At 42.6% G+C, this 19,881-nt stretch overlaps 1 protein-coding gene across 1 annotated transcript in view; it reads right to left on the minus strand.

Moving 5' to 3' along the window:
* Window positions 1-19,881, minus strand: part of ADAMTS10 (ADAM metallopeptidase with thrombospondin type 1 motif 10) — a 194,775-nt gene that overhangs the window by 70,235 nt on the left and 104,659 nt on the right. Inside the window, exons 6-11 of the mRNA XM_077273501.1 lie at window positions 16,766-16,983; window positions 15,719-15,802; window positions 15,407-15,546; window positions 14,632-14,675; window positions 11,224-11,329; window positions 8,697-8,843 (exon numbers count right to left, since the gene is read on the minus strand). Coding sequence (XP_077129616.1) covers window positions 8,697-8,843; window positions 11,224-11,329; window positions 14,632-14,675; window positions 15,407-15,546; window positions 15,719-15,802; window positions 16,766-16,983 — 739 coding nt within the window. The remainder of the gene's footprint in view (window positions 1-8,696; window positions 8,844-11,223; window positions 11,330-14,631; window positions 14,676-15,406; window positions 15,547-15,718; window positions 15,803-16,765; window positions 16,984-19,881) is intronic.

The raw sequence follows: 19,881 nt of genomic DNA on the forward strand, positions 1-19,881 counted from the left end.
CGTCTTCTGCTGGGTGATAGACTCGGCAAAACCCCATAGACTCCCCCTACTAGGCAGCATGATCTATTCTATTGATTTTAACAAGTTTGTATGAGATCTCAGTGGCTGGCCAATGGCAAATTTGCTGGCAAATCAAGGTGCACAGTGCTGTATGAAGATTCCATAATAACACTGTGTCCTGGTAGTTGTTGTGATACCTGGACAACCCGCTGTTTAACTACTACTCTCCTGATTTATCCATGGATAGTTCCATGGCCATAACCCTGGACTCATAACCCATCCATAGTCTTTTGATTTTGTAATTGGTTCCATCCCTTTGGATTTAACTCCAATTATCCTCCTAACCTGCCTAATGATTCTATTAATGATTTAATTACTCTGGTTATGAACCGAATTGTTAACTATTTTTCTTCCAACTCGCTGCCCTGGTCAGCTGCTACTCTTTTGATACAACCTAAAAGCTTTTGTGGTGAAGGCCAAATGCCTGTATATTAGTAAAAGTGTGAATAACAAAGCGTTTCCTGAAAACTGCTAAGTGAACTGAATATAGGAAAGACTGTGGAAGCCCCTTTATGAGTTTTCAGGTGCCACATAGATTCTGATAACAATTACAAATGAAAATCCTGAGGGTTTATCTCAAGATGAAAACCAATGGTAACATTTCCACAGCAAAGCCTAAAGGGAACCTGTCAGCAGGATTGTGCACAGTAACCTACAGACAGTGTCAGGTTGGCACCGTTACACTGATTACAGTGATACTTTGGTTGATGAAATCCGTCTTGTGGTTGTTCTTTAATCTTTATTTTCAGTTTTTAGTTAATGATATGCCTGTGCCTCAGGGCGGAGCTTGAGGGGGGCTTATGTGGAGCTCTGCTTAGGTATTCATAATGCAGACTGCTGACAGGTCACTGATCCCTCACTGACCTGCCCCCTAGTTTGCATAATGAATATCTGTACATACTGTAGGATAGCGCTTACTGCATTTGTTGGGGGACACTCGTTTAGCAATGGATTCAGTCACACAGGCATGGTTTAATCACAAAAACAGTCCATGTGGTTTATTTAGTCATCATAAATCGCACCATAGACCATGATGAACATCACAGACCTAACACATAGTCCATAGCACTTCACATTAAGTTGCAGTCTCTAAACAAGCCGGACCTCACTTTGTCCAGTTACCGTGGGAGACCACACAGTTCATTAACTGACCCTTGTCAGTGCACACCGTTCCCCAACTCTGGGTTACCTTCCTGGAGCTCCTGCTCCACACACTGACTCCTTGTCAGTCCTTGTTCCCAGGGAAGCTGCCTGACCGGGATCACCGTCCTGGACCGTGTCTTGCTCACCAAGCCACCTGACAGTCTCAGACCCACAGAAGGATGGTAGCTTCCCCAACACAGTAGCCATCACAGGCTCTGCAGGACCATGGCCTCACGCCATGCTCTTCAGGACTCTGGTCCTACTCCCAGGACTTTTCAACACAGAGGCCATCCAGGTCCATGGCCTCTCAGTGTGCTATTCAGGGATCTGGTCCACACACAGGACCTCCCAACACACAGGCCTTCAGGTCCACAGCTTCTCAGTGTGCTATTCAGGATGTCTGTCCACTCACAGGACCGTCCAACACACAAGCCTTCCAGGACCTTACACACCGACCATGTGACCAGACCTCAGTCACATTATATCATTGTAGACACTCCCATAGGTGGGAGGTGTGTGTGTGGTTAGTCAGACCCGCCCAGCTCCATGAGGATGGTCTGAGTGCCCGACGTCCACAGATGGGGGTTGGGATCACAGCCCAACACCGTGCAGGACGATTGGCATTTGCCATAGAAAACCAGGATTGGCAAATTCACCACTGGCGCCCTGTGCTCTTCACAGATGAAAGCGGATTCACACTGAGCACATGTGATAGATGTGACAGAGTCTGGAGACGCCGTGGAGAGCGATCTGCTGCCTGAAACATCCTTCAGTATGACTGGTTTGGCAGTGGGGTGGCATTTCTTTGGATGGCCGCACAGCCCTCAATGTGCTCACCAGAGGTAGCCTGACTGCCATTAGTTACCGAGATGAGATCCTCAGACCCCTTGTGAGACCATATACTGGTGCAGTTGGCCCTGGGTTCCTCCTAATGCAGGACAATGCCAGACCTCATGTGGCTGGAGTGTCTCAGCAGTTCCTGCAAGATGAAGGCATTGAAGCTATGGAATGGCCTGCCCGTTCCCCAGACCTGAATCCGATTGAACACATCTGGGACATCATGTCTCGCACCATCCACTAACGTCACGTTACACCACAGACTGTCCAGGAGTTGGCGGATGCTTTAGTGTCATGATTCCCCAATGGCATGGGAACATCAGAAACACAAAATAACAGACTAGCCCTCGGGTGATGGAAACTCAAGCTGACCGTGACCTAAATCTACCACACAACTAACAGTAGCCAGGAAGCATTCCTACGGCTGCCTAGATGCCATGCGCCAGCCGGAGAACTAACTACGCCTGGAAGAGGAAGGAACAGACCTGGCTTACCTCTAGTGAAATTCCCCAAAGATGATAGTAGCCCCCACATATATTAACGGTGAGTTCAGAGGAAAAGACATACACAGTATGAAGGTAGATTTAGCAAAGCGAGGTCCACTTACTAGATAGAGGAAGGATACAAAAGAGGACTTCACGGTCAGCTGAAAAACCCTTTCAAAAACCCATCCTGAAATTACTTTAAGACTCCTGTGTCAACTCATGACACAGGAGTGGCAATTTCAGTCCACAAGAGCTTCCAGTAACAGGAAATGACAAACTGTAAACTGGACAAAAAATACAAAACAAAAAGGACAAGAGTCCACTTAGCTGATCAGCAGACTGGTAGCAGGAACATGCAACTGAAAGACTCAGGTTACAATGATGACCGGCAAGGAAGTGACTGGAGAGCAAGGCTAAATAGGGAACTCCCAAAACTGATGGAAGCAGGTGAGCTGAGGCAGAAAAGAACACACAAGTCTCCAGTACCACCAGCCACCACTAGGGGAGCCCAAAAAGCGGATCACAACAGTACCCCCCCTTAAGGAGGGGGCACCGAACCCTCACAAGAACCGCCAGGGCAACCTGGATGAGCCCTATGAAAGGCACGAACCAAATCCGAGGCATGAACATCAGAGGCAGTTACCCAAGAATTATCTTCCTGACCATAGCCCTTCCATTTAACCAGATACTGGAGTCTCCGCCTGGAAATACGGGAGTCCAAGATCTTCTCTATAACGTACTCCAATTCACCCTCAACCAGCACAGGAGCAGGAGGCTCAGCAGAAGGAACCACCGGCACCACGTATCTCCGCAACAACGACCGATGGAACACATTATGGATAGCGAAAGATGCCGAGAGGTCCAAACGAAAGGAAACAGGGTTAATAATCTCCAAAATCCTATAGGGACCGATGAACCGAGGCTTAAATTTAGGAGAAGAAACCCTCATTGGGACAAAACGGGAAGACAACCACACCAAGTCCCCAACACGAAGGCGAGGACCAACCCGACGCTGGCGGTTAGCAAACCGCTGAGTCCTCTCCTGGGACAAATTCAAATTGTCCACCACTTGTTCCCAAATCCGATACAACCGATCCACCACAGCATCTACTCCAGGACAATCCGAAGACTCCGCCTGACCAGAAGAAAAACGGGGATGAAACCCCGAATTGCAAAAGAAAGGGGAAACCAAAGTGGCCGAACTAGCCTGATTATTAAGAGCAAACTCCGCCAACGGCAAAAAGGCAACCCAATCATCCTGATCCGCAGACACAAAACACCTCAAATACGTCTCCAAAGTCTGATTAGTTCGCTCCGTCTGGCCATTAGTCTGAGGATGGAAGGCAGACGAAAAAGACAAATCAATGCCCAACCTGGCACAGAATGCCCGCCAAAATCTAGAAACGAACTGGGTACCCCTATCAGAAACGATATTTTCAGGAATACCATGCAAGCGAACCACATTTTGAAAAAACAAAGGAACCAACTCAGACGAGGAAGGCAACTTCGGCAATGGCACCAAATGAACCATCTTAGAAAAACGGTCACACACCACCCAGATAACAGACATCCTCTGAGAGACAGGAAGATCAGAAATAAAGTCCATCGAGATGTGCGTCCAAGGCCTCTTCGGAATAGGCAAGGGCAACAACAACCCGCTAGCCCTAGAACAACAAGGCTTGGCCCGAGCACACACATCACAAGACTGCACAAAAACACGCACATCTCGAGACAGAGATGGCCACCAGAAGGATCTAGCCACCAAATCCCTGGTACCAAAAATTCCAGGATGACCCGCCAGCGTAGAAGAATGAACCTCCGAGATGACTCTACTGGTCCAATCATCAGGAACAAACAGTCTACCAGGTGGACAGCGATCAGGTCTATCCGCCTGAAACTCTTGCAAAGCAAGTCGCAGATCTTGGGAAATAGTGGATAATATCACCCCATCCTTAAGGATACCTGTAGGTTCCGAATCACCAGGGGAATCAGGCTCAAAACTCCTAGAAAGGGCATCTGCCTTCACATTCTTAGAACCTGGTAGATATGAGACCACAAAATTAAACCGAGAGAAAAACAACGACCAGCGCGCCTGTCTAGGATTCAGGCGCCTGGCAGACTCAAGATAAATCAGATTCTTGTGATCAATCAAAACCACCACCTGATGTCTAGCACCCTCAAGCCAATGACGCCACTCCTCAAATGCCCACTTCATGGCCAAAAGCTCCCGATTACCGACATCATAATTTCTTTCGGCGGCAGAAAATTTTCGAGAAAAGAACGCACAAGGTCTCATCACTGCGACAAAACCGCCCCCGCTCCGATCTCGGAAGCATCGACCTCAACCTGAAAGGGGAGAGAGACATCAGGCTGGCGCAACACAGGGGCAGACGAAAAGCGGCGCTTAAGTTCCCGAAAGGCCTCCACAGCGGCAGAGGACCAATTGGCAACATCAGCACCCTTCTTAGTCAAATCCGTAAGAGGCTTAGCAACACCAGAAAAACCAGTTATAAATCGACGATAAAAATTAGCAAAGCCCAAGAACTTCTGAAGACCCTTTAGAGAAGTAGGCTGCGTCCAGTCACAAATAGCCCGAACCTTGACAGGGTCCATCTCAACAGAAGAAGGGGAAAAAATGTACCCCAAAAAGGAAATCTTTTGAACCCCAAAAACACACTTAGAACCCTTTACACACAGAGAATTCTCCCGCAAGACCTGAAAAACCCTCCTGACCTGCTGAACATGAGACTCCCAGTCCTCAGAAAAAATCAAAATATCGTCCAAATACACAATCATAAATTTATCCAGATATTCACGGAAAATATCATGCATAAAGGACTGAAAAACTGAAGGTGCATTAGAAAGGCCGAAAGGCATTACTAAATACTCAAAGTGGCCCTCAGGCGTATTAAATGCGGTTTTCCACTCATCCCCTTGCTTAATTCGCACCAAATTATACGCCCCACGGAGATCAATCTTGGAGAACCACTTAGCCCCCCTTATGCGAGCAAACAAATCAGTAAGCAGCGGCAACGGATACTGATATTTGACAGTAATTTTATTCAGGAGTCGATAATCAATACAAGGCCTCAGCGAGCCATCCTTTTTAGAGACAAAGAAAAACCCAGCTCCTAAAGGTGATGAAGAAGGACGAATATGTCCCTTTTCCAGGGACTCCTTAACATACTCTCGCATGGCAGCATGCTCAGGTACAGATAGGTTAAACAAACGACCCTTTGGAAATTTACTGTCTGGAATCAGATCTATGGCGCAATCACACTCTCTGTGGGGAGGGAGAGAACCAATTTTAGGCTCTTCAAAAATATCCCCAAAATCCGACAAAAATGCCGGAACCTCAGAGGGAATAGATGACGAGATAGAAACCAAAGGTATGTCCCCATGAGCCCCCCGACATCCCCAGCTTAACACAGACATAGTTTTCCAGTCCAGTACTGGGTTATGAGATTGCAACCATGGTAATCCAAGCACTAACACATCATGTAAATTATGCAACACGAGGAAGCGAATCATCTCCTGATGGTCTGGAGTCATACGCATAGTCACTTGCGTCCAGAACTGTGGTCTATTACAAGCCAGAGGTGTAGAATCAATACCCTTCAGAGGTATAGGAACTTCCAGAGGCTCCAAATCAAACCCACAGCGCCTGGCGAAGGACCAATCCATGAGACTCAGAGCAGCGCCAGAGTCCACATAGGCATCCACGGTAATAACTGATAATGAACAAATCAGAGTTACAGACAGAAGAAATTTAGACTGTAAAGTGCCAATAGAAACAGACTTGTCAATCTTCCTAGTACGTTTAGAGCATGCTGATATAACATGCGCGGAATCACCACAGTAGAAGCACAAGCCATTTTTGCGCCTATAATTCTGCCGCTCGCTTCTTGACAGAATTCTGTCACATTGCATTTTCTCTGGCGTCCCTTCAGAAGATACCGCCAAATGGTGCACGGGTTTGCGCTCCCGCAAACGCCGATCAATCTGAATCGCCATTGTGATGGACTCATTCAGACCTGTGGGCGTAGGAAACCCCACCATGACATCCTTAACAGCATCAGAAAGGCCTTCTCTGAAAATTGCCGCTAGGGCACACTCATTCCACTGAGTAAGCACAGACCACTTACGAAATTTTTGGCAGTATATCTCAGCTTCATCTTGCCCTTGAGACAGGGCTATTAAAGCTTTTTCAGCTTGAATCTCCAAATTAGGTTCCTCATACAGCAACCCTAAAGCCAGAAAAAACGCATCCACATTGAGCAACGCAGGATCCCCTGGTGTCAATGAAAATGCCCAATTTTGAGGGTCACCTCGCAGCAAAGAAATCACAATCTTAACCTGCTGAACAGGATCTCCAGAGGAGTGAGGTCTGAGAGAAAGGAATAATTTACAATTACATTTGAAATTCAGAAACCGAGATCTATCTCCGGAAAATACCTCTGGTGTAGGAATCTTAGGTTCAGAAATAGGAGTACGTATAACATAATCTTGTAAATTCTGAACCTTCGTAGCAAGATTATTTAAACCTGCAGCCAAACTCAGAGTCCATCCTTAAACCGGAGAGATCAGAGCCATTCAAGGATTAGAAGGAGAGAAAGGCAAGGCTGTAAATAGAGCAGAAATACAACTGAGCCAACTAAGTAGCAAACATGTGAGGAAAAAAAAAAAATAATCTACAGACTTCTTTTACTCTCCTTTCTTCTGCCAATTACTTTAACAGTGGCCGGTCATACTGTCATGATTCCCCAATGGCATGGGAACATCAGAAACACAAAATAACAGACTAGCCCTCGGGTGATGGAAACTCAAGCTGACCGTGACCTAAATCTACCACACAACTAACAGTAGCCAGGAAGCATTCCTACGGCTGCCTAGATGCCATGCGCCAGCCGGAGAACTAACTACGCCTGGAAGAGGAAGGAACAGACCTGGCTTACCTCTAGTGAAATTCCCCAAAGATGATAGTAGCCCCCACATATATTAACGGTGAGTTCAGAGGAAAAGACATACACAGTATGAAGGTAGATTTAGCAAAGCGAGGTCCACTTACTAGATAGAGGAAGGATACAAAAGAGGACTTCACGGTCAGCTGAAAAACCCTTTCAAAAACCCATCCTGAAATTACTTTAAGACTCCTGTGTCAACTCATGACACAGGAGTGGCAATTTCAGTCCACAAGAGCTTCCAGTAACAGGAAATGACAAACTGTAAACTGGACAAAAAATACAAAACAAAAAGGACAAGAGTCCACTTAGCTGATCAGCAGACTGGTAGCAGGAACATGCAACTGAAAGACTCAGGTTACAATGATGACCGGCAAGGAAGTGACTGGAGAGCAAGGCTAAATAGGGAACTCCCAAAACTGATGGAAGCAGGTGAGCTGAGGCAGAAAAGAACACACAAGTCTCCAGTACCACCAGCCACCACTAGGGGAGCCCAAAAAGCGGATCACAACACTTTAGTCCAGGTCTGGGAAGAGATCCCTCAGGAGACCATCCGCCGCCTCATCAGGAGCATGCCCATGTGTTGTAGGGAGGTCATACAAGCACATGGAGGCCACACACAAACAACAGAACACCATTTCCTTGTCATGAGGCATTTCCACTGAAGTTGGACCAGCCTGTAATTTGATTTTCCACTTTGATTTTGAGTATCATAATATATATATATCATCAAATCCAGACCATCATGCGATATTAATTTTGATTTACATTGATCATTTTTATGTTTTATTGTTCTCAATCTCAACACATTCCACTATGTAATGAATAAAGATTTGCAACTGAAATATTTTATTCAGTGATATCTAGGATGTGGTATTTTAGTGTTCCCTTTATTTTTTTGAGCAGTGTATGTTAGAAGTCTTGCTCACGCTGCCCACTGAGGCTTTTTCAGTCTCTTTTTCTTTCTTAATAAAACATGATATAATAAATTGTGATATGAAAAAAACAATTGTTATGTTTAAAAAAAACATAGCAGAAATAAAATATTTAAACAATAGAACATTTTCTGATGATATATTCCCTTTCAGGAATTAATAACATGATAATGACTGCAAATACATCCAGGTTACGCCTCTCATTGACAAAGCAAATAAGTCAAGAGATTCATTTTTAGTTAACAAAGGGGAATAATGAAAATGGTGGTACTTACTCTAAGAAACTAGTGATGTAGTCCCGACTGCAAGCTGACCATACAAAGGGATTGGTCTTCATTGTAATATGGGCAGCCATGAGTTTGGCTGTCTCTTGACCACGAGATCCACAACCATTACCAATGCCATCATGGTTCATGCCAAATCTTAGTGTATGAAGAGAAATAGTTTGGTCAACACTCAGTAAAAAATGAAACACCAATAGTAAAGGAACAAAATACTATTTCTTTAATGCTTTGTTAAGTGAATATTCAGGATCTAAACACTTAGTCTATTTATCATCCAGGACCCTGTCAGCTGAAAAAGGGACTGCAGCGTTCCTACAAGTACTGCAACCGCTCCTTCATATGGGCAGCCTCACAATGAAAGAATATGAAGCAATCTAAGAGGGCCTCCCGGGTTGAACCCCCAAAAATCATATGTTGCTGATTTATCCTAGGCATAGTCCATAAATGTTTAAACCCTAAAAGAAAACATTTATATTGTTTTTATCACTTGCGTATTAGATGCAACTTTGAAAAATTAATATTTTTCAAAACAAGATTTTCCCCACATTTCTTTTTTAGATGTCATTTTAGAGATCATGTGGGGTAGTGTTTAATTTAACTGGAGGGCAGTCTTGATGACGCATTGATGCATACTTTATAAGGGTATGTAATAAACACACCATTTATAGTACTGGACATAGTGAACATCATGTCTACAATTGTTTAAGAAGAAGGGAAATTTTAGCCAACTAAGGAGTTTATCCTATATAGGCCTTTTTTTGTTAAAACTCAAAAACATTTTATATTGACATATTGTATTATACTGAGTGTATGGCCAGAGGGGACAGCACACGGCTCAATGATTCCAGGAAGATAAAAGAGAGAATCCCTGTCTTTGTGCCATACCCTTAGGTACTGCATTAGACCTTAGACATAATAGTGTAAGAGTAAACCAATTTAGAATGTTCCATTACAAAAGTTGCTCAACATGTTTGTGCTGGAGAATCATCTTTAGACAAATCTCTATTGTACAATATTTGCTCTTTTTATGACTGCAGTGTTCTACTCGCTATATTAAGCATATACATTACAATAGAACATATTTGCTGCATGTGTAAAATGCATAACAAATAACAATTCAATTGGCTCAGTTCACTATATTGATCTATCCAAGCACCCACAGCCAACTTATAAATAGTGTATACATACTTTATTAATGAAACATTAACCAATATAACATGATTAAACCATATACAATTATGAAAGTGCATCATACTCTGAGGGACATTATGAATTTTCTCGTGTAAAGACATGATGTCTAGCTTTTGAGGATCTCTTGGTCTACTTCACTTTGTCAGGCAGCTCCTAGTTAAGTGATTTCTTGATTGAGAACAGGTGTGGCAGTAATCGGGCTAGGGAATTTGAACCACAGTTAATTTATGTTTTACATGTGGGGGGGGGGCAATCACTTTTCCACACAAGACATAACAAAGACCTTCATTTAAAAAACTGCATTTTGAGTTTACTTGTGTCATCTTTGTTGAATATTTAAATTTGTTTGGTGATCTGAAACATTTAAGGTTGACAAACATGCAAAAGTATAGGAAATCAGGAAGGGAGCAAACACTGTTTCACACAACTGTAATTTAGGATGGGAAGTAAAATCAGAAGCTGCATTTCCAGACACATGTTTCAGGGTTTTTGCCCTGAATTAGTGCAAAGAATGAGATCTGGTTGGCTGGGTGAGAGGGTGAGAAACGTTCCAGGACACAGTGTGACTTCTTCATTATAACATGAACAAATACACACACTCCTATCCATAATGAAATATATTCTGCAGCAGTATAATGACTCCAAAAGTACAATCAATATCATTAAGAACTATCTTCAGCATCAAGAAGAAGACTTGGAAGTGATAACACAGCCACCACAGAGCCCGGATCTCAACATTGTGTCTATGCGTGATTGCATGTTGAGACAGAAGGATTTGTACAAGACTACATTTACAGAGGTTATGTGGTTAGTTCCTTAAGTAGTTATGAACAAGGTTCTTCCTCAATTTCTTCAAAATCTATATACAAGTGTACCTAGAAGAACTGATGCTTTGATGCTGTTTTGAAGGCAAACTGTGGTCACCGCAAACATTGATTTGATTTAGATTTCTCTTCATTCACTTTGCATTTCATTAATTGATAAAAGTACAGTATTACAATTTTAAATCATTCCAATTAGTATCTAATAATTTTCTATTTATAGTCCTTAAATCCATCTCTTTTGCTCCGCTTTTATTTTCTACTTTAAGTAATGCAAATTTAAAGTGAATATTGTAACCTAATGTGGGCTCTCAACATTTTAATCTACTAAACATAGAATTTGTATTCTGATTAGATTATAATAATGCTTTCACTACAATTGCTTCTTCATTGTATTATTAAAGAGACAGTTATAAAGTATATTGTATGTAAATGTGCATTGAGCTTTGAACCACGGTCTTCACTACAAGTAGACATTACAGACACAGTACATGGAACTCACTCACGTGTGTCCCACCTCATGTGCAATTGTGAAAGCTGTAGCGAGACCAATATCTTCATTTATACTGCAGCTCCTCTCTCTTTCACACATTCCACCTACTGGCGCCAGACCTAGATAGTGACAAAGAATGAAAATCTATGGGAGTATAATATATTATCTTTCCTCTGGAAATCTCATTTTGCGCCATTTTGCATACTGAGAGCCTTCTAAAAATATATATGCCTGTCAACTACAAGTGCCAGCAACCTACAAACCTGATGTTAATACTTAACTGAGTGGTCCCTGTTTCCAAAGTTACTTGTGTACAAACCACTGTTTGACTGACATGTAGCATGACCAATCCATGTGTTCATTACTGAGAAACCAGTGTTTGAATTGATATAGAAATGAGGCTGAAGATCTGAAGCCTCTGTCACTCCAGCTCTATCCTCACCCAGCACAGTCTTCCCCTTGAATAACTTACAGCCTCTATGCTGTGTGATTTCAGGCAAAGAAGCCGTAAGTTGAGGAGAGCGTGGTTCTTGGCAGGGAACAAGAGCTGGAGTGACAGAGGCTATATATCTACAGCCTTACTTACATATCAAAGCAAACTCTGATTTCTCAGTAGCGGGGGAGCAGACTGGCCATGTAAAGGTATTGCTGGATTTTTCTATGAAAGCGCTATATGAGCATATAAATAGTTTGTAGGGTGAAATCTTGCTAACTGATTTTTTTTGTATAAATTATGATATCTCACGCTTATCAGTTAATCTATGCATGGCCGCGTGCACACGTTGAGTATTTGGTGAGTTTTTTACCTCAGTATTTGTAAGCTAAAACCAGGAGTGGAACAATCAGAGGAAAAGTATAATAGAAACATGTCACCACTTCTGTATTTTTCATCCACTCCTGATTTTGGCTTACAGATACTGAGTATAAAGCATTTGTGTAACGCGCATCGGATGTCTGGTGGGTGAGTTACTTACTAAAAAACACATTATATATGTTAATTGTTGTTACGTTTTTAACTGTTGGATGTGCATACTGATATACTATTGACTGTGTATTATAATTACAACCTTATTGCAGTATACTGATATGATTAATTAATCTCTATTGTATCACCCTATAGAAGGGAAACTTTGCTTTGGAGTCCCCTCAGTTACTTTCCCACCAATGTGTATGTATTTTGGATTTCACCAATATTTTATATCTCGTACTCAATAAACATAAAAACTTTTAACTTAAGGGGAATCTGTCACCCCCAAAATCGAAGGTGAGATAAGCCCACCAGCATCAGGGGCTTATCTGCAGCATTCTGGAATGCTGTAGATAAGCCCCTGATGTATCCTAAAAGATGAGAAAAAGAGGTTAGATTATACTCACCCAGGGGCGTTCCTGCTGCGGTCCGGTTCGATGGGCGCCGCGGTCGGGTCCGGGGCCTCCCATCTTCATAGGATGATGTCCACTTCTTGTCTTCATGCTGCGGCGCAGGCGTACTTTGTCTGTCCTGTTGAGGGCAGAGCAAAGTACTGCAAGGTGCAGGCGCTGGGCCTCTCTGACCTTTCCGGGCTCCTGCGCACTGCAGTACTTTGCTCTGCCCTCAACAGGACAGACAAAGTACGCCTGCACCGGAGCCGCAGCATTAAGACAAGAAGAGGACGTCATCGTAAGAAGATGGGAGGCCCCGGACCGAACCGCGACGCCCATATGATCGGACCGCCCGCCCAGGTGAGTATAATCTAACCTCTTTTTCTCATCTTTCAGGATATATCAGGGGCTTATCTACAGCATTCCAGAAAGCTGTAGATAAGTCCCTGATGCTGGTGGACTTAGCTCACCTTCGATTTTGGGGGTGACAGGTTCCCTTTAATGATGATTTCAGTTTTGGCATTTTGTATTGCATTATACTGTACAGTAGGGTTGAGCGACTTTTGCTTTTTTAGGATCGAGTCGGGTTTCGTGAAACCCGACTGTCTCGAAAGTCGGATCGTGTGAAATCGGCCGATTATTGTGAAAAGTCGGGGGGCCGACCGAAACACGAAACCCAATGCAATTTTTTTTTTTAATTTATTCTCTTTCTCTCTCTCTCTCTCTCCCCTCCGTCCCTGCAAAATTTGTGTTTCACTGTGGGAATCTCTATATCCCAAACGTTAAGATGGCGGTTTTACCCCTTGTGACGCCGCACAAAGCGAGCCAGAACCCATGTCATCACGCTGCACACACTCCTTCATTGGCTGAAAAAATGGCGGGGAAAGCGTCATACGAAACGCAACTTTGGCGTGAAGATCGCCGACCGTGTGGCCGATGCCACGCTGGGGTTGGGTCTGGTTTCACGAAACCTGACTTTGCCAAAAGTCGGCGACTTTTGAAAATGACCGATCCGTTTCGCTCAACCCTACTGTACAGTATACCTAGGAATGTAACTATAGTGGGTAGAAGTAGTAATGAAACTCGACACTCAACAGGATATGTTGCATGGACCTTCATCAGATAAATGCTGTGTTGTTGAAGTGGAAGTTGAGTAGTCAATACTCATAGGGGATGACACTCTAAATGGAGTGAAGGTGGTAAGAGGTATGTCTGTGCTGGGGTATGGTGGCTGAAATTCACAGTCTGGAAACGCTTTCAGCCACCATACCCCAGGACAGACATACAGTACCTCTCACCATCTTCAGTCCATTTAAAGTGTCATCCCCTATGAGTATTCACTACTCATCCTCCACTTCAACAACACAGCATTTATCTGATGAATGTCCAGATGGACCGAAACGTTATCTACTAGCTGTTGATCCATGGACTGCAAATAAATTCACCTTGTTTTGTAACATATCCTTTTGAGTGACGAGTTTCATTACTACTACTGGTACAGATTGAAACCCTACTCAGGCACCTCATCTATCACCTCCGGAGTGCTGTTTATGATTTTTCTATAGTGGGTAGAAGGGTTTCAATTACACCCAAGGGCAGCCTTTTGGCCTCCATTATAAAAGACCCCTGTTAGTTGAGAGCTGTGTTGAAGATTTGCATTGGGGCCCCCAAAACCATGTTAGGACACAAAGTGTACCAACTATAATTTGTAAAAACATATTAGAAGTCACCTTGGAGTTCAGTGATTACATATAAATGCATTCAGCATAAGGCCCTGTGCATTATATAATGCCAGAATGTTTTCTAGATTTCTAATATTCCTATAATTTACAGTAGTTAGTCTTTTATCCCATATTTTATATAAATCTGCCAATGGAAGTTGACAAATTTCATTTGTTATACTGTAACTACAGAAAACAGATTTGGTTGCTGTAGAGCTGAGTGGTTCTCCAGTGGCTTTAGGTGACATGTATGATCAAAATGTTTATTATTCAATGTTTAATCTAGGAGGAGAAGACTAATATGCACCCTCCGCCTGGGGCGTTACTTTTTTATTTCTTACCAAGAGTTCCACATGGCTTATTTTTGTAAATACAAATGTCATATCTGAAAGAAAACAGACACACAATCATTGGAAACTAGCACAATAATGTGAGATGCATTAACTCATCAATGTTATTTTCTGCACAAACATTGGCTGGAAGGATTCTGAAATTCTGAATGTAGGTGTGTCTATATATTTTTCTAGATTTTGGGGCGAACGAACTTATAACTAAGCAAATATCAAACAACCAAACTGTCCTACGTTGGACTTTACAAATGGCCATGCAACTATTTTTACCCGGTTCTCCTTCTTTTCGGGGATGGGATCTTGTGTATGTATAGCGTAACAGTATGAAGAAACTCTGATTTCTTGCAAATCAAAGGGACTTAAAGGTAACCTGTCATGTAAAAAATGCTTTTAACATGCAGATATCGGGTTAATATTCAAGTTAATTACATTCTAAAGCTGTGCGGCGGCCACACTAAAAGCTCAGCTACCAGAAGGAAACTTTATCTCTCCCGGCAGCCTCCGGCTTTCATCCACAGCCAGTGGAGCTTCAGTCACCGCTCAGTACATAGTAAGCAGCGACTCAAACCACACCCCCGGCAGTGACTGACAGCTGGGTCAGCAGTGCAACAGAGCTAAGCTGGCTGTCAGTCAGTGCTGGGTCAATGTAATAGCCACCGTTCACTATATACTAAGCAGTGACTGAAGATACTTCGGCTGTGCCTCCATGACAGAAAGTCGTGCCATAAAAGAGTAGAAAGATGGTGGTTAATTTTAGTTTGTGTACCTGGTTATTAAGACAGCAGTGTCATGATCAGCAATGCCATTCTCGGTGATTGCATTCCCGTTACGGCTTACAATAGACTTTTGCCACCGACAGAAACTGTCAAGAGATTTTCCAGCATGGTGATTAATTTCCAGAGTGGGCTGTTGAAAAAGTGAAAGGTCTAGCATTAATTCGCATGAACCAATTAGCAATTTATAGCTTTCTGTGTGAAAGTAAATCCTACAGCAATGGCCACATTTAATTTCAGTGGAAAATTATAAAATTGGTTTGGGTTTGATTGTATTCATTATATTAATATCCTTTAAAATTCACCTGGTCTTCAGTCAAGAGGATTAACCTTGTCACCATTATGTTCACAATGTTCCCCAGACTTGAGTCCTGGAAAAGTTTGGCAACCTGACCTCCAGGAAACAAGAAAACATCAGTCTTAAAATCAATGGAACAAAGGCAGAATTTAAAGATAATTTTAAAGAAAACCTTTAAAGGAAATCTGTCACTAGCATCAACCCTACTAAGCCGTCTATATGGGTATGTAGGTCATAAGAAGCTGAATAAAACTATATCTTGATATCTGTGTTCCAATGCCTTATTCCAGAGATATTCATTTTTCTCTTACATGTAAATGAGCTGTTCAGGACTATTGGCCAGACATAGATCTCCCCGAAAGTCTGCATCCAGAGCTTATTTTAAATGAAAGAGGGCATTACCAGTGTGAGTCTTATAGATTAGGAGAGCAAACTGTCAGTCATTATATGTCTCACACTGGTAAAGTAATCTTTCATTTAAAATACGCTCTGGAGGTAAATTCTAAGGAAAATCTGTGTCCGGCCTATAGATTTTAACAGCTCATTTACATACTAAGAAAAATGTGGATCTCTCTGCAATAATCCATCAGATCACAGATATCAACGTATCATTTTATTCAGCTTCCTACAACCTACATGCCCATATAGACGGCATAGGAGGGATGATCCTCCTGACAGATTCCATTTAAGGAAACCTGTTGGGCGATTCATGTAGCCCAAATTGCAGACAGTATGAATGACAGCCTGATGCAGCCCGGTATATTATTCTCTGAATTACCCTGGCGTTTCAGAGATTATATTTGAACACCGGTTGCCAGCTCTTACCAGCAGCATCGTAAATGACTGACTGACAGATGGCTCCCTCACATGTACATAGTGAGAAACCTGTGAATCTTCTTTGGGATCTTCAAAGTAGATTTTCTTTGGAATACTGGAGCATGCAGACAGGCTTCAATTCATGCTGCTTGTGGCTTGGGAAGCATAAATCGCCTGACAGGTTCCCTCTAAATATCGTAATATTGTATTGTATTGATGGTCTGGGTGTAATACTTACAATGTTCATGATAGCAAGGATATACTGCTCAATGTCTCTTCTCCCATGATAGCCAATCATCATTTTGTCAGCAACGACCAGAGTCTCCACATATCTCTCTGTGCTAACTGATCGTTTAAGTGGAAGAGGCCCACGCTGTGTTTGATTGGACGTTGGCCTTAATGGAGGAGGCCTTAGGTTCCTTAACCACCATTGACGATCCCTCCAGGGTTTATCATCTGTTAAAAGAATATTTCCCTTTAAGCTGTCATTTGGTACAAAACAGTGACTAATATAACACTTTTGGGAACACACACAAATAATTAAAATAAAATTAAAGCAATCCCTATATCAATCCAGTGTTACAGAGCATGAAACACATCTGCATAGTGTGTAGAGTGGAATATTTAAATGTTACCTTCACATAAGGATATATACTGTAGGAAGGGGTGATTTTTTTTGTCCAAGTTCCTGTTTTAGGTTACGCTGAAAACCATATATGCCTGAGCCATGAACTACAATAGTTTTACAATTAAGTATTGTCTGCACACTTTACATACCGTAGGTGAAGCATGTTTATTTTACACTAGATGGTGGCCCGATTCTAACGCATCGAGTATTGTAGAATATGTATGTATGTATATAGCAGCCACATAGTATATAGCACAGGCCACATAGTATATAGGAGCCATGTAGTATATAGCAGACAGATACTACGTGGCCTGTGCTATATACTATGTGGCTGCTATATACATACATACATATTCTAGAATACCCGATGCGTTAATACAGGCCACACAGTATATAACAGTGGCCACGCAGTATATAACACAGCCCACGTACTATATAACACAGCCCATGCAGTATATAGCAGCCACGCAGTATCTAACACAGGCGACGTAGTATATAACACAGGCGACGTAGTATATAACACAGGCCATGCAGTATATAACACAGGCACACAGGCGACGTAGTATATAGCACAGGCCACGCAGTATATAACACTGCGTATGTAGTATATAGCAGCCACGCAGTATGTAACACAGCCCACGTAGTATACAGCAGTGTGGGCACCATATCCCTGTAAAAAAAAATGATTAAAACAAAAAAATAGGTATATACTCACCCGCCGGGATCCAGCGAAGCTCTGGTGATGCGCGCGCGGCTGCCGCCACCTTCCGTTCCCAGGATGCATTGCGAATGCGGATGCATTGCGAAATTACCCAGAAGACTTAGCGGTCTCTGGGAACGGAAGATGGTGGCAGGCGTGAGCGCATCGTCGAACGACGGAAGATGAGAATAGCATGGTTTTTTTTTAAATTATTTTTAACATTAGATCTTTTTACTATTGATGCTGCATTGGCAGCATCAATAGTAAAAAGTTGGGGGCACACAGGGTTAATAGCAGCGGTAACAGAGTGCGTTACCCACGGCATAACGCGGTCCGTTACTGCTGGCATTAACCCTGTGTGAGCGGTGACCGGAGGGGAGTATGGAGCAGGTACCGGGCACTGACTGCAGGGGAGTAGGGAGGGACTAATCGGACTGTGCCCGTCACTGATTGGTCGCGGCAGCCATGACAGGCAGCTGGCGAGACCAATCAGCGACGCGGAATTTCCATGACGGAAGTTGCCGACAGAAAGACGGAAGTACCCCTTAGACAATTACATATATAGATGATTTACTTGTAGGCACAACATGGCTAATAATCACATAAAAAAAAACAAGCCATTTAGTGGCAAAATTTCATGCAATTTCCACATGTGTTTTTTCCTAAATTGCACTTTAACTGTAATGTGTAAATTAATCCATAGTCATTTTGAAAGCAGAAATGGAGTTTTGTAGCAAATAAAACTTTGTGCTTCCCTGCTTAAGAGTTTTATGTAAAACCTATTAAAAAAGGTCCAGCTGTTGGATTAGGGCAAGATGGGTGCACGTCTACTCTATTTAGCCACTGTGTGTATTTGGAATAATTGTGACAAATGACCTGCAAAGCTGAAGTGTGGTGTAAACATCAGAAATCATAAGCTAATGTTACTTTTTGCTTGGCATATGCAATCTAACGTCAGCTGTCATCAAAGACATTTATGGCATATCCCACCCCAGGACCTGTACCTATCTCCAGAGCAGGGTGCAGCTGACCCCATCATCCTGCCAGATTTAATGACTGCAGGGAATGACAACATGCTCACCCATACACTATATAAAAAGACTCACATGCATGTTTTTCTCAATATCTGACATGAAATCAGAATGAACCTTTCCCGTTTTAGGTCCAATAGGATTACCATAGTTATTAATATTTGCCAAATGCCAGAAAAATGATAGAGAATGTTTAAGGCATTTTTATAACTTACTGCCAAGTCAAAAATGTACATACATTTCATTAGTATTTGGTGCCATTGCCCTTAAACTGAAGGACATGGGTCAAATGTTTGGAATATCCTTTCACAAGCTTCTCACAATAGTTGGTCGGAATTTGGGCCCATTTCTCCTGACAAAACTGGTGTAACTGATCCAGGTTTGTAGGTCGCCTTGCTCGCACCTGTCTTTTCAGCTTTGCCTATAAATTTTCAATAGGATTGAGATCAAGGCTTTATTATGGCCACTCCGAAACATTGACTTTGTTATCGTTAAGCCACTTTGTTACCATTTTGGCAGCATGCTTCTGCTCATTGTCCATTTGGAAGACCCATTTCCACCCAAACTTTAACTTCCTGACTAATGTCTTGAGATGTTGCTTCAATATAGCCACATAATCTTCTTTTCTCATTATGCCATCTATTTTGTGAAGTGCATTAGTCTCTCCTGCAGCAAAACAACCTCCCAACATGATGCTGCCACCCCTGTGTTTCACAGTTGGGATGATGTTCATAGGCTTCCAAGCTTCTCCCTTTTTCCCCCTTATGTGACGATGGTCATTATGCCCCAAAAATTTATTTTCATCAGACCACAGGACATGTCTCCAAAAATTAAGGTCTTTGTTCCTGTGTGCATTTGAAAACATTAATCTGGCTTTTTTATGCTTCTTTTGGAGTAATGGCTTCTTCCTGGCTGATACAGTACTCATTTTGACACAGTCTTACGAGCTTCCGCCATCATTTTCACAAGGTCTTTTGCTTTTGTCTTTGGGTTGA

This window comes from Ranitomeya variabilis, chromosome 1 (genome assembly GCF_051348905.1).
Source record: "Ranitomeya variabilis isolate aRanVar5 chromosome 1, aRanVar5.hap1, whole genome shotgun sequence".
NCBI lineage: Eukaryota > Metazoa > Chordata > Amphibia > Anura > Dendrobatidae > Ranitomeya > Ranitomeya variabilis.